The sequence below is a fragment of the Chelonia mydas genome, chromosome 7, assembly GCF_015237465.2.
Source record: "Chelonia mydas isolate rCheMyd1 chromosome 7, rCheMyd1.pri.v2, whole genome shotgun sequence".
NCBI lineage: Eukaryota > Metazoa > Chordata > Testudines > Cheloniidae > Chelonia > Chelonia mydas.
Genome location: NC_057853.1, coordinates 74,093,844 through 74,116,046, shown reverse-complemented (window position 1 = coordinate 74,116,046; position 22,203 = coordinate 74,093,844). Strand labels below are relative to the sequence as shown.

General features: G+C 40.2%; 1 protein-coding gene across 1 annotated transcript in view; it reads right to left on the bottom strand.

Moving 5' to 3' along the window:
• The window catches only part of LOC102940147 (protein NDNF), a 77,705-nt gene extending 69,750 nt beyond the window's left edge, over positions 1 to 7,955 (bottom strand). The window contains exons 1-2 of the mRNA XM_043551151.1: positions 7,922 to 7,955; positions 7,035 to 7,178 (exon numbers count right to left, since the gene is read on the bottom strand). Coding sequence (XP_043407086.1) covers positions 7,035 to 7,178; positions 7,922 to 7,955 — 178 coding nt within the window. The remainder of the gene's footprint in view (positions 1 to 7,034; positions 7,179 to 7,921) is intronic.
• Positions 7,956 to 22,203: the final 14,248 nt, after the last annotated feature.

Below are 22,203 nucleotides of genomic sequence, written 5' to 3'. Positions count from 1 at the left end.
GTTTAGTGATTATAAACTCAAAATTTGTAAAGGAAGGCAGGGGATTTAATTAAATCAATATGTCCATGTATCTGTCAAAGAGAAACACAGTTGCAATGCACGCACACAACCCTATGGAAAAGGAGTTAATTAACTATGAGAATTATACTTAAACATATGAAGTGAAATAATTATTCTATGGATGTTTTTAAATTCTGTATTTCACAGAATCTAGACAAGCAACTTCACACTGGACCATAACATCTATTACAATCCATGTTAATTAAAAATCAGTGTTTTATTTTATGTACTTTGCTTAAACTTTGAAAACTGTGTTGTTTAGAAAAATTGTGTCTAATATAGTTTTCTAGTTCTCTTCCCAGTAATTGTCTTTAGTACTATAGATATTTCTCTGAAGCCAAAATCTTGGCATCTTCTAAGCTCATCTGCTCCTTCTGCTGATTCCCCACCTGACTTTGTAATGCTATTTGTGACATCAAAATGAGTTGCAATGATGCCAGAGATGATTTATGTTGCCATACAAAAAGGATTATGACTTTCAGGGATATAAGACCTAGGAGTAGAGCTGGGCAAATAAATGATTTTGTGGTTCAGTGGCAGTTCCAAACAATTAAGAAAAAAATCAGTTTGGATCAAACCAAATCTGAAAGTTTTCAGAACTTTTGGTGAATCTAAAAGGTCCAATTCACAGCAAGGATTTAGATATGGATCTCCACATTTCAGGGCTGGTCTCCACTACGAGGAGATCAAAGTTGTATGTTATTAATATCTTCTGAGTTTTAATCATAGTTAAATACATCCTCTCTGCTTCCACAGAATTCAGCTGCAGTAGAGATCTTTCATATCAGCTACCTTTGGTGTACAGCCCACATATTCTGTTCCATAGCTTATTGTTATCATAAGGAATTCAAGTACAATGTTGTTACCATGGCAGTAACCTAGTGTGACATTCCCCTGGTGTTATTTGGACTGGTGATCTGGTAGGTCACTCAAATCCTTGACTCTGGAAGCCAGCCTTACCCTGCTCTGCTGTGACAACCCCCACTCCTGAGCTGTTCATGCACAGCCTCTGGCATGTAAGCTGCTTGGACTGTGCAAGCAAATGACACTAGCCAATATCTCTGGTCCCAGACACAACCCTGGGAACCTCCATCTTGCAGTGTCCAGTTATGCCCGCTGGGTGCTGCAAGCTTATATGAGTTCGTCAATTTAACAAAGAAATTTATATGTATCAGGCTTGCTATCCCAAAGGGAGTCTCTGACATGCTTCAAACCAAATGCACTGCTTCAGATAGAATAAAATTTATTAACTACAAAAATAGATTTTAAGTGATTATAAGTCAAAGCACAACAAGTCAGATTCGGTCAAATGAAATAAAAGCAAAATGCATTCTAAGTTGATTGTCACACTTTCAGTGCCCTTACAAACTTAGATGCTTCTCACCACAGGCTGGCTGGTTGCTACGTGAAGATGGCCAATTCATTAGAGGGCACAGTTTCAGAAACATGGTTCCAATTAGAGCTGAGTGTATATTTCACAACCACTATAATGGAGCTAATTAACAACCCTTTTCTGTTCATAAAATATTTGCAAGCTAATACAATTCTTGAATATATTAGTTATTGGAAATTATTCATGGCACTTTTTCCACATGAAAAGCTCCTCAACAGTTGGTTGAACCGATTTCTCCCCCCTGCTCCACACACATTGGGTGTCTTATTTAACCAACTAATATAGTGGGAACTTCAACTATTGCAATCAAATATGGAGTACAAAATCCTCCTTCAGTGAACACTTGAGCATTCAAATTTAAAATATGATTTTTGTATTTGCATATTGATTAAACTCAACCTCTAGAATCTTTATAGGAAGTGTTATGATCATACTAATTAAAATATATTTTGAATTTAAAGAAGGATTCATAGAATTCTTTGTCCCATCTCCCGCTGATCCAAAATCCTACTGAGGTCAGTAGGAGTTTTTCACTGACTGCAGTGGGCTTTAAAATCCAACTCTATTTGTCCATCTTTAGATCTAACCCATTTTGGCTTGACATAACCTGGCTGACCAAACCATACTGAAAACCAGTTTAGCTGAAACCCTGCTTAAACTCAGTTTAAGAAGTGTCCAAATGTTGTTCACAGTCCAGTGTTGATAGGGCCCCTCAGAAAATAAATTTTAGTAAACATAATATGTAAAGTCCACACGTATCTCCTTCCAAAGATCTTGCTTTATTAACAAGAGAACTGCATACAGATCAGCTCAAACCTTCTTGTCAGGCTTGGCAGTGTCTATGGGTCCTCCAGAGAAATTGCTCAGCCCACACCCTAGATTATTTCTCAGTAGGGCCACTCTTACCTCCCTTCTATTTGTATGAGGTAATGAAGCAGCTGCCTAAGTATATCGGCAATCCACATAACCCTTTCAGAGCAGGATCAACACCTGCTAACTGCATGGGGAGTTTCAGCAAACACTGAAACTCTGCAATCTACAATATCTGGTACAGATATCTGGATTGCTAACAGCTCTACTTTTTCCTTAGAGGTTGCTCCATGACCCCATTGAAGCACTGAGGGTACCCTAGTTTTACATCCTCTCCACTGAGTCCTAGGGCAACAGTTAGCCAAAATTAAAATATAACCAAACAAGATTCCTTTTGAGCCTCATTAAGAAAATTTCCTAGTCAGTCACAGATAGTACTGCTGAGGAATATAAGGAATTCTGTGCCCAGATACTGACACTGCTAGTCCTAGACCCCGGTTTTCCATCTTTGTCTTTAAAACACCTTTGATGTCCCCATATTCTGGGGCCATCAGGGATATAAATTTAGAGCAGGCTTAGATTTTGGGCTACACATGGTACTCTTTGAGTCATGTGACAACCTAGAATGGTCAGAATGTAGTATGCTGAGGCCACATCCCTTCTACCAACTTACCCCTGGTGCACTCCTTATGTGGGGTCCTGGGATGAAGGGTGACATAGAGGAGTTCTAGCATCAAGTAAACTCCCCTATGCTAGCAGGGAATCCCAGGTCCTTCTGCTAGCTTTATGGCTCTTTTATGTTTTTGAAGCATAATTAGTAGTCCATTGGGCAATCATGAATCAGGCCCCTTGTTTTTGCTGAACCAGACACAAGGGTCTAAGGTTGGGAATTTAATGTGGCTTTCTTTCATGACAGTGTTTGACAACAACAACAACATGATCAAAAGACTTGCCCAAATCTGTTTCCAACTTATCTAAAGAAGCTTCTATTTGTAGGTGCTCAGTCTGAGACATCTAAGATGTCCCAAGTTAGGCACTCAAATGTAGAGGGCGCTTATGAATACATGCCCCCCTACTTTTAAATTAAGATCTAACTAAGGTACCCTTAACAATAGCAGTCCTCTTCCTCCTTTCTTCTTTTTTCAACTTTAAGATGCATGTAAAGTGCAAATGAATGTCTCTTAGAACCAAAGGAACTTCTCAGCTTAATCAGTGTTCTCTTCCAACTACTGCCACATTCTAATCCAACTTCAGAGATGTGATTTAAAGGGCAAATCCTACCCCCATACAGAGGATTGGGGTGGGTGCTGAGGAACATGGGGGAGGGGAATCTTCCCCAGTGGACCGGAGGCAAAGCTTCTTCATTGCTTTATGCAGTGGACCATGTTTCATATAAAAGTGACATTCCATAATAGCTCATCTGGAGATGTGGAATACTTTTTCTTTCCTGTTAAAATCCTAAAACCCAGGTCATCCAACGAGCTAAGGGAAGTATATCTTTTTAATGATTGGATAACTGTTTATGTGATAAAACATGAGGAATGGGAGATCCTTGGAAAAAAAGCAAATATTGTAATTTCTCACTGAGTGTTTAGGGACAAGGATGTACATCTATTCAGCTAGTGGTACTCTTTAAGCACTGCTCCAGTTTGTTTAAAAAATCATCCAGTTTTTCCTGCCTCTGTAATGAGCATATTAACAGCCACAGCAAACTGGTTTGTCTACTTGAATCCATTTAATCTGCCACCTGGTAAAAAGCATGCCCATTTAATTGGGCACATTGCCAGGGAACAAATTCATTAATACATTTCATGGACTCTGCAAACCTATTCACAAGTCAACACGTGTGAACTGGTGTTTGCTAGGCTAAATTTCCCCAGTGTGCAAATCTTTTTTGCAGCTCAAGTTGCTTCTTTGCTCTATTATGGCTGCTAAACAGGTGCAACTTACTTTAGCTTCACTTTCTAAATTGACCCTGAAGTCAACTGAGTTCCACCAGTGATGAATCTGATTCCCAATAATGTAATGCTTTGAACTGTAGCATCATGACTTTGAGCAAGTCACTGGAAGTGGTTGATGCTCAGCACCTCAGAAAATCTGGCCCTTTACTAGTCTCCGTTTTTCCATTGGTAAAATAGGCTAGATCCTGGGCTGCCCTAAGATTAGCTTAGTTGGCCTCAGGGGAATCCTCAGGTGGCACCTAAACCCTATAACAGCTCCTATGCCTCTCCCTTCTGCATGGCAGCTGCAGGGTCTGTGGCTGGGGGAAAGGACAATTGGCCATGGCTTCCCTATACTCCAATGCACTCGAGCTACTATAAATACCTTTGGATACATTAGCAGCCAGGTGAAGATCAGCCTAGCATACAGAGACCCCTGGATCAAAGGTAGCTTAAAGCCATTTTTGCCCACAACCTCCTCACCTGTGCAGAAAATTCCTTGACTGCCATGGAGGATCTGGCCCAGTGACACTTCTCTACCTTAGAGAGAGTTCTGAAGCTTAATATTGATTACTTTTGCAAAAGCATTTCGAGATCCTCAGATGGAGGATGCTACAGATATGATACAGATACAGAGAAAACCTTTTGAAGTGATAAACACCCATTTTTTCATGGTCTGTGTGTATAAAACATCCTCACTGCATTTTCCACTTTATGCCTCCGATGAAGTGAACTGTAGCTCACGAAAGCTTATGCTCAAATAAATTGGTTAGTCTCTAAGGTGCCACAAGTACTCCTTTTCTTCTTGCTACGGATATGCAGCACATTAATATGGGATTTTTGCCTCATCTGAGCTTGCTTTAGCTTGGGGTGTACCAGATGGTAGTAGGTTTATAATCCTATTTTTATACTTCTACTATTTAAAAATCAGTGAATCTATAGAAGCAAAATATATTCCTGAGTCAGTTCAGCTAGGGCCATGATCTGGCCACATGGTACTGGTCATGTCAGCTTCTCAGCACTATCCTTGCCCCACCTGAATGTTTCAGAGGCAGCTCCATGCTGACCAAGGACCCACATCTACCAGGAGAGGATAGGAGGCTGAGGAACTGTGGGAATGCACATTGTTTCCCCCCAAGCCAATAATAATAAATTTTCTGAAGTGTTTACTCCAACCTCAAGATGCATCTGAGAGTGGTTTATGGGGAAGCCCCATCCACACTAGGGAACCCCCCCCCTCATTAAGAAGACTTCAAAGAAGCCAGGATAGGGGTGCAGAAGATTCAAGTGCAGCCTCATGGATATCCCATCAGGACATTAGGGGTCTGCAGGGTATGAAGAACCTTTTGTTCATTTACCAGTGCGATTGGGGAAAACTCAGATCAATCCTTCCTGTGGGAGGAGGCTTAAGTCTTAACTGGTATATTTATCTCTCCATATGGGTCTGTGCCATGTAAGAGGATTCTCTAGTAGTACACAACAATTACAATAAATAAAGTGCTTTTAAAGGCAGAATAAACAGTGTCAATAATTGTTTTGGGTTAAATTTCATGGATCAAAAATTATGAGGTAAGTGGATTCAAATTCACAAATATAGTTCTTTGCATGGTAAGTGTGAGCCTGTGTGTAATTAACTAAATTGTATTTAACAATTTAGCTTTGATTTGGCAATTGTTGTGTGCACATCACTTTATTAAATTAACAGTGAATTACTTAACATAAAGCTGAGAATAAGTTGTGAGGGAAGAATAGTCAGACAAAATGACAATTTAAAATACCCTGTGAAATGTGTTACCCTCTTATCTGTACTCCTGTGAAGTTTGCTTTTACAAACACCAGTATGATGATAGGAATCTAACTACTGTTTCCCACTTGTTCCCATAAAACATTCCTGTCCAGGGCAGAATGAACCAGAATCCATGCTTAAATTCTCTTTAAATATCTGCCAGTTCCTGAATTGTTTCCAAGGGTAATCCATGGCATACAGACCTTTCTGCTTCTCTTGTTCTACCTGCAGTTTCCTTCCAAATGGGAGCTATCATACACACACCCTGTGATATTTGGGTATCCTGGTATTCACATGGACTCAGACAGTTTCAAGGGCAAAACTCCAGGGAATTTTCATAGCTGTCTGATGTGCAGTCTCTCTCATGGCAACTTGGCTGCCCAACCAAAAGCTTCATTAACATTACCCTCAGAGGAATGCTTGGTGGGGGCATTAGAGGAGTCTAAACCAATTTATGAATCCTGGATACTTATCCATTGGGAAGGAAAACTGGACCCAAGAGGAGGTTGTATCTCCAGAGGCCAAGCCTTAGCTTCATTCCTGTCCCACTAACAGCTCTGTGACCACTGCTGAATTGCCTCAGTCCCAGAGAAGGACTCTTACAATTTCAGGGGACCTGTAGAGAATAGAGGGGAGCTACTCTCCATACTCAGGTTTCTCCCCCAAATTGCTACCCACTTGTAAGGTGATATTGATGTATGGTTATACTTGTTATGTATTATAATACATGTTGCTGCAATTCAAAATGGAGTCTAAAATTCAAGATGGTGCATGTGGTAGGAAAGATTTGAACTCCATCTTGGTATCCTTTTTTCATGGCATTTTCTTGCTGAAACTCTATTTCCTGCCAGAACTTGAGGGACTGAGAGCTGGCTGGAACTGGTTGGGGCAGTGTCTGCCAGAGTTTGCCTCAGGAATACACGCCACAGAAAGCAGATAAGGAACTGGACTTATCAGCGATGGCACAGGGGCTGTCCAGTTTCTTTGCATGGCCATCTGATCAAGACTTTGGCCACTAACACCTGCCAAGGACTTTAACACTTACCCAATACCTGATTCCTGTATTCTGTCAAAGGATCCAGTGCAGACTTCGTCATCAGCCCAGATCTGTTGATCTCCTGCTTCAGTGGTAGAGAGCCAGATCCTCTGATGTTCCTGAGATGGTCTATCAGCTGCCAGTAATCTCCATCTGCAGTGAAGAAGAGACAGTAATTGTTTTTCAGGCACTTAAACTGTCCCTTGGTTAAACTATTAAGGGTCTGGGCTTTATGCCCGTTGCTAGAATCTATTCTTCGTTTTTTGTAGTGATCCCTTTAGTAGATCTTCCCCCCCACCCTCCAGTTGTAACTATCCCTTTAATAAATCTTCTGTTTAAGGTTAAATTCTCTCTCTTCTTTATTTCAGTGCAACATGGGTAGGAGGCACACAGATTTCTAACTCTCCCAGTTGATGGATGCTGGTAGGAGTCAAACCTGTTGCTTATATGTCACCTGCTTCTTATTCTTTAACTGAGATTTTGGGGTGTAACACTGCACCACACAGGGCAAGGAAGTCTGTGGCCCTGCTTTTGTATTGTGTGGTAAATTTGCCTCTAAATATAATTGACAGTGCTAATAGGAGCCAACATATAAGATGCTCACACAAACTGATAAGGAAGTTTTGAGGAAAACCACTGTATATCTTAAAATAATTGATCAGTTTCAATTGAAATAAATGGCATTTGTGTGTGTGATTGCACTCCAGATTCCTAGACTGTATTTCATAAAAAGTTCTTCTGCGTCTGAGCAAGGATGAGGATGGATTTCTGTATTGCAGTGCGGATAGAGCTGATTCATTGAAGTTCAATAGGTTACCAGTGCTCTAGGAGTGGATAATGACATGTACTCAGATACTTATTGGTCAGGGTCAATTAAGGCATGTAATTGATCTTACCCCACTCAATACTGTAGATGACATAATAATTCATCATTCAGGCTCTACTGTAGCAGTAGGGTTCAAAAGCCATCTGCTTCTTCCATCCAAACAAAAGAGAAGTGTTAGATGGTGCTTCCTCAGGACTGTTATGTTTCACCCTCACTTCAGATTTTACCACAAAGATGTGAGTGAATGTGCTTGGGTTTGTTGAGTGTGATCAAATTAGTTCTTATTAAAAACATTATAATACTCTATCCCCTTTCCAGCAAAACCAGTAGCCCGAGTCCCAGGCACGCATGAATAGTTCCACATGACACCACATGCACACAGTGCCCCTTTAGTCATGGCTAAATGGATGGAGCTGAAAGCAGAGACAATAAAATCAGGAAAGAGGTAGGAGATATGAGAAAGGCATAAGCCACAGGGAGTAGTGTGAAATGGCAGGAAACTCTTGGCTACAGAAACATGCTGCCACTGCAGGTAAATAGTAATACTAGCTAGCGCTGACATGCTGGAAGTAGTATACACATAAAATAATTTGAATGTTGGAATAAGGCCCTAAATTTGATCTGTGTTTTATATTATTTCTTATGTTTATTTGTAAAGTCCATGTTATTCTTTGTTATCCGCCCTGAACAAACACTTCAATATTAATTTTTCCCTTTAAATAATCCTTGACATCACCTCTTACTTAATCCTACAGTAACAAATTAGAGATTGTGTTGTGGTATATGTAAAGGAGGTAAAATGCAAAGGGAGTTAAGAGTCTGAAGAGTGGTTAGGTGATATCACTACAACATTCTTAGCTTGCTAGTGGCATTCACTGTTCACCTAGAGAAACCTTGATTAATTTGGATGTATATTAGTGTATTTCATCAGAGTATTGGTTTTGCAAACATTTGGTTCTGAAACTGTTTAAGTGGGAAAACTAATATTTGATTCAAACTTGGATGCTCTTCCTTTAGCATTTTTCAGGGGGTTAGAGACATTTTATACCTCTGTTGGATCATATTAAAGAAGTTCTGTATTAAAATCACAAATGAGTTTGATTCCCCATAGTTTAAATTCCAGGGTATTACTAATTAATAGGTCTCTTGGTTTTTGGTACTGTTTCTCTCCCTCTCTGTGTGAAACTTGCGAGCTGCTAATTGTGTTAGTACATTCTAAGACAGAGAGTCTGTTCTCAAAGCAATTCTTTGTAACAACAAGTACTCACACAGAGAGAGACTCAAAGCAATACTCTGTAACAACAGAAACAGCACCCAGAGACTCCCCACCCTTTTGTTGTATTCATCTCGCTTTGTTAACAATTGTGATTAAAATAGAGACAGAGGATGTATGTGGATGGATGCTTGGTGTGGATAATAACTGAATGATCAGGGAGAAGCCAGCCTAAGAATCCAGTGTCCATCGGCTGAAGAAGGTGTCAAGTGGAAATAACCAGAGGACCCCCGGAGGGCAGACTGGAATCCACCCAACAGCCTCAAGAATGGGAGAACCAAAGAACAAGATAACATCTGGCAGCACGGAGTGTGCCATCAGGAATGTGCCATCTGCTGATTGATTCAGCAACAGCATGATGAAGCAATTCCCATAGACTGGCATAGGAATAAATTCCTATAAAAATGGACTCTAGAAAGTGAGAACTTTGGGGTCTGATTCTGCAAACCAACTTCTAGGAGCATCAGATGTACATCTGACAAGGCCCTGGTCCCTCCTCATGTCCAGGCCACCTGGCCAGTGGCTTGGCATGAGCAACTCTAAGGCTGGTAACTATGATGATAACCTTGCAGAACCTGTGTGTGTGTGTGTATGAATGAATGTGTGAATAAATATGAAATTGAATGGAATGTTATAGCTATAATTAACTGCTTACTATGATTCTTTCTGTATTCACAATAAATGTGGCATTTTGCCTTTTTCCCTTTAATAAGATCCTGCTGGTTTTTATTTTATTGGTATAACACCTCACTGTTGGAGTGACTATGGAAATTCAATCAGGGTTGCAGTGGAGGTATAGGAAAGTAGTGTAGTCGATTTGCTCTGAGGCAAAATTATGCTCATGTTTTCCCAGCTGTCAACAATGAAAGGGAAGATGTTTCCATTTGTAGATTCCAAAATGAGGTGCATTTCACTGGTGATCCACACTGGGTGATAGGCCAGAAAATTTCTAGTCACATACAGTACATATCTCAGTCAGTGGCAGATTAGCCACTTGGCCAACTGTACCCATGAGCAGGGCTCCAGCTAATTGGGTGCCCCCGTGCCCTGACCCACTCAACCCACCCAGCACTCCTGCTGGGGAGCAGGATTGGAGCATGGGGGCTTGCCCTGCTCTGCCCACCTGGTGCTCCTGCCGGGCAAGCCCACATGTCCCAACCCCACTCCCTGGTAGGAGTGCCAAAGGGGGTGGGGCAGGAAAGGACTGCAGGCAGAACGGGTGTGGAGAGGCCCCCACTTGCTCTGGCCCAGGGCCCCACAAAACCATAATCTGCCTCTGATCCCAGTATCTAAAACTGGCACTAACTGCTAACAGTTACAGACGTGGGGGGAAATCATGCCCTGGAAATAGGAAAAAAAAGTCACTATTTATTGAGTACCATTAGACTTCAAGGGACCTAATTTTCCCCTCGCTTTCATCTGTGAGAAAGCATCAACTCCACTGACTTCTATGGAGTTACTCCTGCTTTTCGCTATTTTACTGTGAAAGAAGAGTCTGGCAAACAGGACTCTTTATTCTCGGATTCCTACCATAGTGTGGATTTAACCATTACATATTAATGGAAACTCTGGCAGGATTTTATGATGTCAGTAACAGTCCACTTTAATAAGCAGAGATGGCTCTAGTGTGCATCTGAGCACTATAGTGTATATACCTTGGGATGTGTAACAGAATGCACCCCTCTGTCCACACTCTACACACTATTGTAATATTCTTTGTAGAAAGTATGCCTTGTGAAGTATCAGTTGAAAACTCATAGATTTGTTGGTCATTATTGTCCTGGTATAATGTGGGGCAACATAGTATGTGAAATTATAAGATTCCCCAGTACGGTGAGTTACCACGTTTTCCACCTTCAGTATGGAACATGTCTGTCTTAAACAAAGGCATGTGATCTTTGCTTAATTTATATTTAAGCAATAAACAGAGTCATCTCCCTCCCCATCACATTCACAATATCTGAAATGACAAAAGGAGCATTCACTGGATTCTGGGACAAGGGGTCCTCACCTAAGAAGTTTGGACAGTAAGATTGCTAAAAGCATATGGTAAGAAAACTTTGCTTGAATTGAACAGTTTGATAGGTTAGGCACTGGTAGTGTTTTATGTTTATTTTTCTTGCAACCATTTCTGACTTCTATACATCATTACTTGAAAGCACTGAAATTCTCTTTGTAGTCAATAAACTTGTTTTATTGTATTATCTAATCCCGTGTGTTTAAATTGAAATGTCTGGGAAACGACATTTGGGGTGGCAAGTTGTACATATTGTTTCTATTAAACAAATAACAGACTTTACATAAACTTGTATTCTCCAAGAGAGGGCTGTGCAGTACAGGACATACATTTCTGGGAGGAAATCTACGACTGGGAGTGTGTTGGGGTCACCCTCCAGTATAACCAAGGCTAGCGAGAGCCAGAGTGTAATCCAAGTAAGGCTGGCAGGCTGCAGTTACACACACACACTCAGGGTGTAGCTTGCATGCTGGAAGGCTGTTTGTGAGCAGCCAAGTGGGAACTCCTTCAGCACAGCATTGTAAGGCACCCAAGGCTGTAAAGCAGGTGTGACAGCTGCTCATTAGTCTGGATTGGACCATGGTATGATACTGGAAAAATTTCATAAACTCCATTTTACATCCCTAACTTCCATTTTAAAATAAGCAGGAGTCATTTCACCACTGAAAAATTGCAGGCTGTATATTAATTGGATGCTATGGAGCACATGATTACTACAAGTAGAATGAGGTATGGCCACAAAGTAACTATGAGCTGAGCATGCCCAACAGAAAGTTAAAATGGTAAACAACTAAAGGTTACTTTAGGCCTAAAGGTACTAAGGGTCACATAGCAGAAGCTATGGGTCACTAAAGGTTACAGAATAGAAAGCTAAAGTTTACTGAAGGTTACAAACTGCTGGGCATGCACGGAGCAAAAATAGGCGAAAGGTAACATGAGGCTAAGGGTCAGATCTGGAGCATGCTCAGTAAAGGTCTCGCTACCGACAGAACAGTATATAAGGCAGGCAAATGAGATAGTTGAGAGAGAGATCGGAGGCTGACCGAGAAGACAGAAGAGCTGCTGGAAAGAGGGAGTGACGACCATTAGGAGTTCAGAGGAGAGGACGACAGTTTAGAATCCTGAGACCACTGCAGAAGAAAGCACCCACAGCTGCTTCAACAGCTTCCACAGCCTCAGCACCCATAACATCTATGGCAGCGATACAAATAACCAACAGATGAAATAAGCTTGCTATTCGATTGCAGTATAGCACAGTGGTAGTAGTAGTATGTGTGTGTGTGTGTGTGTGTGTGTGTGTGTGTGAGAGAGAGAGAGAGAGAGAATGTTTATTAATTGCAATTTTCCTATGTGAACTTTAAAGTACAAAGTAAGAACTGCTCTTTAACTTGCAATAATGGATTTGTCTGATTTTTACTTTTAGATTATACTGTAGTAGGAATTTAGTTACATTAATAAAAAAGACTTTTGGAAAAGAATACTTCCTGTGTCAACCATTTTCTCAGAAGGTTATATCCGTGTCCTATAGTGTGTTTCCTAAACTGCCCTGGAAACCCATACCTCGAGAGGGATAAATTAAGGGGGTAATAGGCAGGTTATTCTAGCGATGCCCCAATCCTTTTTTCAGGGTAACAGGTTTGTCCGTGTGACCTTCAAATCCAGCTCAACTTCACTTTGGGATATGTGCAATTCACAGCATAGGGAGCGGAAAACTGGAGTAAATTTTAAGATAGAATAAAAAAAAAAAAAAAACAAAAACAACAACAACAAAAAACCCCTAGGAATCAAATTAAACAGAGCTTGCTGATTCAATATTTTAACTTCTGCATATTGAAATTTAATAATAATAAATAAAGCATCCACCCACATTTTCCATTCCTGCCAGAGCACTCAGGATGCTATATGGATTACTTCAAAGCAATTAAGCATCATAAATATGTATTAATTATGAGTCAACGATTGCAGATTTAGCCTGTTTAAACAATGTACTTATCAGATTTTATTTCTTTTAGTGCATATATTTAAGAAAAAATACCAGAAAAATAGCATTCTGATCTTAGCAGAAACTTCACCCCATTAGATCTGATGCTGTACCACCATCTCTATTTGAGATCCCCCCACCCATGTCTGACCCATATAGTGTCTGATTGTGCATAAAGCATTGGTCTGCATTATCACACTATTCCAGGGAGAGGGCACAGGCTTCGTCACTTCTAAGCTAGCTCCTCGTGGTTTGTGAGCCTGTGCAGAGGGGTTCTGCCCCCTTCCTGCCATTTCCCTGTCCCCTTTGGAATGGATTCTAGCCCAGAAGGTGCATGGAGAAAGAAAGAAATTACATTCTTCTGAAAGCAAGGACTATTATATGATTGATCCTACCTCTTGTGCAGGGAAGAAGGGGGGTGGGGGGATGCCATAGGCTACTTGTGCCCTTCATTGTATGCACCTGACAGACCAGGGACTATCTGGCTCAAAGAACCATGTAAACACTTGGTTAATATTTTAGAATGAGGTTTTCACTTACTTGAGTAAAGTATCTGAAGCATTAAGAGTGTGAACACGGGAAACCAGTAGGCCTGCATTTTTTGATGCAAGAAAATAACATATAACATCATGTAAGGCATGATGTACCATATATTATAAAAGGCTCCATATATTGCCCTGCAACCTGGAAGGAAATTCTGCTGCAAAGTCCCCAGCTACAGTGACACTCCAGGGAAGCAGACTGGAGAGTCTGCATCAGCTTCATTTAAAAAGAAAAGGAGTACTTATGGCACCTTAGAGACGAACTCACGAAAGATTATGCTCAAATAAATTTGTTAGTTTCTAAGGTGCCACAAATACTCCGTTTCTTTTTGCGGATACAGACTAACACGGCTGCTACTCTGAAAGCTTCATTTAAGTTCTTTTTAAAGGCAGGTCTTCCATGTATTAAATATCAGAATAAATAATACTTTCTCTTTAGTGCTCTGTTTTATTTATTCTGATATGAAATTAGTTTTATAATGTTATATGTATATATTTTGTATTACTTTTGTTCACATTTTCAAGGTGAACTTTGCAACCATGAAGGCTAGAAATAAATTCTTCTTTAAAATGAAAGGTTAGGTTTTAGAGCATAATTTGGCAGCAATGGTAGGTGAATGATAGATGTTGTATCAAATAGCACAGGTCCAGAATTGCAGAATGCATGCATATAACAACTCTATGAATAATTAAAAGGGAATATGATAGATTAAGAGAACAAGGTATTTACAGCTGTATTAATCTCCATGTTTAGCACTTTTGAAGCTTTCAGAGGATAGAGATTTATTGGTACTCTAGTTCTACTAACCGTTTAAGAAAGAAATAAAGTAGCCTGGGGATTTCTATGTCAAAGTGTGAGAGGATGTAAAATCAGGTATATGATGAAATGTAGTTAGGTATTCACAAGATCAGTCCCACAGGTTCCTGAGAAAATGTAACCAAATATTAAAGAGCATTAAATCTTTTATTAGCTCTCTTAGGTCCCACTCAGTCTATTTAAATTGCTTTTATTAAAATGTGTGATTGTCTGTCAAAATGTTAGAGATAATCATAGCATCTGGGGTTAACATTTTTTTCATGGATGTAATGTTCCATTTCTAAAGCATAGTGCTGGAAAAAATACACATTGAGAAGTCTGATTTTTAAGCTTAACGTAAATTAAATTAAAAGCTCCCAAACCCCTAGTTACCAAATAAAGTAAGGCACATGTTTAAGGATTGTAAATTCTACTTTGGAGTGTCAAGAAGCTAGAAAAATGATCAAACTTGAACCTATTTTGCTTAATCTGCTGTCAGTTAAACCAGTAAAAACAAAAAACATAACGGAACACAATACTTAGGGCTAGATTGCCATCAGTCCTGGGGGAAAAAATTGCCTACCATCCCAGTTTTTGTCCCCTCCATGTCTTGTAGAAGAGAACAAGAAACTCTGGAGCAAATTGTGCAGACATTACTCATGGTGGTGAGCCTTGACTCACATAAGTAGCCCCATTGGCTCTTATCCTGCAAACATGCACATAGTAATTTCACCCACATGAGGTGCCTCATTGAGGACAATAGGACTACTCACATAAGTAAGATAATGATGTGCCTAAGTATTTGCTGGATCAGGGCCATTGACTTCAGTGGTACTACTTACAGTGAGTAAGTGCTCACTAGCTTCAGCAGGGGTTGCACCATCAGATAACTTGATTTTTCATTTAGAAAAATCCAACTTTCTTGTGTGTTCTAATACAGGCTTTGATTTTCACGAATGAATTATTGCAGTTGTTCATGCGTGCAACTTTTTGCAGGGCTGGGATTACAACTTCTCCCTTCCCTCATAATGAAAATTTTTAGTAACAAGTCTTATGACAAATACATTCAAAATGTAAAACAAAATAGCAGAATTACAGGAAAAAGGGCATGTTTCATTTTCCATTTCTGTGTAGATTGGTATTGCAGAAAGCAAGCAAGCCAGCCAAGCAGTCTTAGTCATTAAATCTGATTGTAAATGATCTTTCAAGTAACTCAGAGGAATTAAAAAAAAAATTTAGACTCCTCACATCAGAAGAATAACAAATTCAGGATTACAGCAAATATGCCTCTGTCTTTTATACTTTAGCAAAACTGACTTAGTAATAGATATAGAGGAATAATATAGCCATATCTGCACATTAAGTGACTTTGCTAATGAAATGATGAGGTCCAACATAGTAGCTGTACAATATTTAATTTCTGCATGTAAAAGTGACTTCTCACTGATAAAAGCACTTCTACATTTTGAAGTCGGTGAGAGACAAAGTAACAATTGAACTAACCTTTCCTATTAAGATAACTTTCTTCTTTCAGCTGATCAAAAATTTCCGCAACAAAAGTATTATGAAAATTGTATGAGAATTTTAGAAAAAAATTTCCCTGATATATAAGTGAATGTATATTGTACCCAAACTTCAGATTACATGTTAAGAACTCTTTGGAAATAGTGAAAATTCAAACATCTTGTTTTCCTGCTTCATTTTATTTTAAGTGACAGTTAATAATTTATACCTAAAAGGATTAATTAGAATTGAGCTTAGATTTCTGACCACTGAGTTTAGCTCCTTATATTTATGGATTGGCAAGGTTTACCTTGTTATGGATCTCTCGCTCCCTCAGGGACTTTGTTATATTTCACTCTCTGTACACTTTCCTGTTTAGGCAGCCATGTGGAGAGTCTTAAGATTTTAATGGTAGATACTAAAGTTTGGGGCGGAGCCCTGTCAGTGGGGGAAAACATTAAACTGAACTGGTGTTGCAGTTGATCCTGCAGCTTGATCCTAAGATCAGAATGCTGGGGAGGAGAGATGTTTAAAATCACAGATATAACCCCAAAAAGCTTTTTGCTGACATTCCACAGGCTTTACAGCTCTTCTTGCTGACAGGGAAGGCTGACACTTTGGTGGGGCAGAAGCAGGTTCCTCACTGGTTTCAGTCCTACGTTAGTCTCTGATTTTTTAATTCTTTTAAAGAATAAAATAAACAATTACAATATAATTCATTTTTATTTGTAGGCACTTCTATGGTGCTCATAACCAGTGTCTGAGCAACTCACAAAACATTAATGAATGAAGACATACTAAACCTCTGAGATAAGAAAGTAATGAGGACATACTAAACCTCTGAGATACAACTGTTTTACAGAAGGAGATACTGAGGCACAGAAACTAAGGCCCCACATTTTCTAGAGCTACCTCTGATTTTGAATACCTCTATTTTTGGATGTCCAGTTTGACACACTTTAGATTTGATTTCAGAGGTGCCAAACACTCACAGCTGCCACTGAGTTAGGTTGTTGCTATAGGTGCTTATCACCTCTGAAAATCAAGCCCCAGGTGTCTGAAGTAGGACATCTAAAGGTGTAAGATGCATCTGAAAGTTTGAGTCTGTGAGAGTTACCCAAGATCACACAGAAATTTTGTAGCAAAGAAGGGTCAGAACTCAAGTCCCAGTCCTGTGCCTCAACCCCAACACAATCCTTTGCACTTTTTTTCACTAAGGAATAATGTGATTCTAGCTGCTGAAGGAGTCAAGGATCCTAATATATAATTAGTGAAATATATCTAACAAAGGCCCTCTGAGAAGTGATATAGATAGCAAATGGAAATTGATGCACACACTGGCTAATCTAGTCCCCTCCCGACACTATAGTTTTCCAGTGCTGTCTGAGCATCTGAATTCCCTAAGAAGCTTTGAAAATTTCAGCCATATTCTCTCAAAGTATACATATACAAGTGTGTTAAGGGTCCTGCTGAAAGCATCTGCTTGTTGTAATCAGACATTTTAGCCCTCGGAAACAAACTATGTTGTAGCATGCATGGTATGTGCCTGGCTCCAGTCATGCCTGTGAGCAGTGCTTTAAGAGGCGATACTCTCTGCCAGATTCATTGTTTATAACATCATCAGAGGGAGAAAAACTTGGCTGACAATGTCATCTGCTCCACTTCTTTATCAAACTTGACATGCTGTGGCAAAATTCTGACCAAAACCATCAGGATGATCAGAGGGAGCTCGTGACAATGAACAGCTCCTCAGCCAGTTATTAAGTTAACAGTTGCAGACAAGGGTAGATAGTAGGTAGACAGTTCTATATAAATGAGGGCAGATGGAAGTTACCGATATCATCCCCATTGCACTGCTAATTCAGCAAGATGACGTCATTGTGCAATCACAGCAAATTTGGACAATAAAGTGGTTGAAACTGAATGCAGACTTTCATACCAAGCAGCTGTCTATCCTTTCACACAAGTGAGGGAAGTGAGACGCACATGAGGAAAATTCCTAATAAACTCTCCACTAGATATATTTAAGCTTTAAAATGAAACAGGTTTTTAAACTATACTTACACTGGTGCAATGTCATGACAAATCCAATAGGCAGCTTCCAAGCAGAAAGGAAAACATGGTCTGTGCTCTGATGAGCTCACATCTAAAAACAGGGTGAAATCTTGGTTCTATTGAACTTATTGGGACCTGGTTTTCATCCAGATAGAGGGCAAGGGTAGAACATGTAACTAGAGTGCGCACGTTGGTGATTGGACGTGCCTTGGTAATATAAAATGAGATTCGCACTGTATGTATTTTTTTAAAATTAGCATATCTATATTACCACCCAAGCTGGGAAGAACTGTATTAATAGAAGGAGGGATTTTGTCTGTGCCTTCACTGAGCAAAGAAGTAGGATGTTGGGGCATTTTAAATGATCTTTCCACTTCCTGAATACTAGGGCTGTTGAGGAGCCTGCCTAGCTTCTGGTGTAAGTTAGAACAGTTAAACTCCTGCTCAGCTTCTCATGGTCTCCTGTGATCATATCCCTTCCCTTGGCCTCCTTTGCAAGCCTCTGAATCCTCAGTAGAGGAGCATGTCAAGGGCCACTTCAACAGCATTATGTGAAGGGAGCTCTCTTATATACTTTATAGCACCAGAATAGTAAAAAAGCAGCCTCTGTGCTGCTGAGAATTGACTGAGTTGTGTTATACAAGCCCTCTTAAAGCTTGTGTTGGCTGAAATAAAATATTGGGCGTTAATATAACTTAAAATGGTTTCCTTGCCCTCCATCAATGAAGAACCAAAATTCTTTCAGAGATCATCATGGCATCCCTTGCATTGAATTAGCACAGGGCATTTATACTGCTACACTTTAGCTCTGTTTTCAGGAAGAATGCGTACAGCTGTACTGACACAGAAAATACAACTATAGATTAGTTAATGAGGGGATATCTAGTTTAGTGTTTTATTTTGATCCTTCACAATAGCCATTGTGGGAGTACATAATCAATCATCCATGTAAAAAGCAAATGATTTGTTTCCCTATAATGCCCTTTCTTCCAAACATTTGCTCTTTGATCATGAACTCTATCCTATGGATGGATTTGAACATATTGGGAATGGCATGTTTTGCCATTAACCTTGTGTGTTCATGCTGTGTGCCAATTTTCTACATCCTGACTACACTGAAATTGTAGCCCCCAAAATGATGGTACTGGTCTGAAGAAAGGAAAGTTTCTGCTGTTTTATAAATCAGAAGGGGCTACTGAATAGCTTGCCAGCTGAGTGAAACAGCAAGGAAGACTTTAGTCTGTGAGGGCTTCTGATCAGGCTAAAGGATTTCTTTAGCGGCAGGGAACTTCATAAACAGAGTCACACACCAGGAACCCTTGCCTGGAGGAAGTCTTTGCATTGAAGGTACAGGCATTTGAGTATACACTGAATTGAAACAAGTTACTTAATTAGGTCCTTAAAGTAGGTGTTACTGGAGTGTATAGATTGAAGAGGGAAGATTTTTTTTGGATTATTCAACCCTCATCTGCCTTGGTGTTATTTTAACCTTTATTACATGTGTTTTATGCATAATACATTTTGTCATATCATGGCTGGAGGTCTCATCTCTAAAACACTATTATTGTTAGAATACAGCACCACCAATTCAGCTGCAAGGGAAAAATACCAGACCTACATGTAGGCCATGAAACAACAGAGGGAGCGGGGAGGAGAACACAAGAAAGTTCTGCTTAGCTAAAATGTTAATCAAGAGCCAAACGTGGAGTGTGTGTCATGAGATTACAACAGCAACTTTAGTAGTTTACACTTCTGGGGTGAAACCCTAACCCTGTTGAAATCCATAGTAACTCCTTCCCCCAATTAACATCTATTATATTATTATTTATTTGTATTACCATAGCATTTAGGAGCCCTATTCATGGACCAGGACCCAGTATTGTGCTAAGTGCCATACAAACACAGAACAAAAAGACCATTCCTGCCCAAGGAGCTTGCTTAGATTGTAAACTTCTTGGGGCAGGGGCCATCAGTGGGGCTGATTTCATGCTAGGAGCCCAACCCAAGGTGATGAGATAGGTTGGCTGTACAATAGAATGATTGTTGTTCTTCTCCATGAACTACCAGTACCTGCCTGTAATGGAAACATTGGGTGTTGCAATTGTTGTTGCATGCCTACTATGTACTATGCATCACACAAGTATTATTGCAGTATTGCCAATCCCAAGCATTCAAAAGTCACAGGTCAAGCCCCCAAAATGATGGTACTGGTCTAAAGATCCTGATATTTAAGGAATACATTTTGGGTTTGTTTTATTTGCCTCCTGTGTTCAGAGTCTTATGGGTGCACTCAGATCACATTCTCAAGCTTTTCTCCAAAAGCATGAGTTCTAGAAACTTCTTATTAAATGGAAGCTGGGATTCTCACATGAATCCAGGAGCTTGGGCTTTAATAAAACAAAGAAAATATCTTGAGATTCACAATTAAAGTTACTGTGTTACTTCTGGCATATAAAACAAAAGCAACAATCAAAAACTCAATGACACCATAATTCAAACCATACAAGTTACTGAATAGAGTAAATTCTCTCCTACGTGATGGTGTTCACTGTAATGAACCCAAAGTCAGTCCAGCACTGGCTTGGGCTGATTCTACCCCTTGACATCAGCAAATACAATGGTGTATATATATATAGGTCCTTCCCCTTATGCAGGACAGAACCATTTGAAAATGTCCTTTGGAAAAAAACAAGATAGTTAGATTAATATTTGTGTTATAAACCATACAGATCATGCATTTGATCAAAGGAAGCTATGCGAGGCATTGTGGGATAGATGCAACAATTCACAGGCCCTATAACTCCTGAAACTAATGATAGAGGTCAACATGGTGCACTCTGTGCATCGGAAGTCAGATGGCTAGTACTGATACACAGTTGTGGTGTAGGTCAAAATAGCACAGTTCTATAGTGTAGCTACAATCCTAAAATACGTGAGTTTTCTCTGCTAGCTGCTTCCTAGCTCAGCTGGTTTCTCTTGCTACATGCTCTCTGGTGATGGGCTCCTTGACTGGCTTCACAATATGACGACTTTGCCAGGCAAATGTCATCCTGTGGAGATGTCAGCTCTGCCAAACCCAAAAGTACAGAAGTTTAGGTTCATCCACCAGATCAACCCCATGTCTGTAATATACCCAGATTTTTCTTAACTGACTTACTCCACCTCTGTGAATAATTCAGCCAATTGTAGTCCATCAAAACACCAGCACTTTTTTGCAGAAATAAAAAACAGTTTTGTAAGGCTGGCTCAGCTGCTAGAGCTCTTTAGTACAACTGTGCTCAGTTTCTAATCCACTGGACAGTGAGAGTTCATTTAATAGGAATCCCGCAAATTGATAAAAACAACAGCATTAATGAGCTCCAAATGGAGGCCACCCCAGTCTTCTTTGATTAGAAGAATGGTGGCCATGACACAGGACTTTAGTAAAGATGAATTTAAACTGGAACAGGTGAATAGAAGAGCTTTTAGGATGATCAGGAGAATGGAAGGCCTATCTTAAGAGAGGAGACTGGCAGAGTTTGTTTAGGCTAGCAAAAATAAGGCTGAGAGAGGATATGATTGCTTTCTATAAATACATCTGGGGTGTCATGGGGCACACCACTCACCCCTGATCAGGTGCCTCCTCCTGGTCATTCTGGGACTTAGCTCTTGAGGTGAATGTCCCTGTACACTGTTTGGACACAATCACTCTGTCTCTCTCTCTGGTCTGCAGCCCCTTTCTCAACCCTAGGAACTGCAGTGACCTCTTCACGACTCAGCCCTCTGGCCGGGTCACTCAATGTTCCCCCCTTCTGGGATAGCGAAGTCCTTTCTCCCTAACAGTTCTAGGCAGTCTTCCCTTCCACTCTCTTGGTACCACTCCATCAGTAGCTGGTAGGGGAACCTGGGCCTGCCCTCTACTTCAGGTTCTAGTCCCGGGACCCTCAGCTCAGCAGTTCTGAGCTTTCTTCCCTGGACTCCTTCCTACTATTCCTAATTATTACCCTTTTCTCACTGGGTGTACCAGCTCAAAAAAAAAAACCCCTTCACAAGAAGCAATTACTGCAACTTTCCACAGCAGCCCATATCTGTTCCTTACTAGCTGGCTTTATACAGGCCCTGCCTGTTCCTGCACAGCTGAGCCTCTTTTCAATTAGTTCCCCTCACCTGGCTCCCGCTCCAGGTGCACGCTGTGGAGTTAATTGG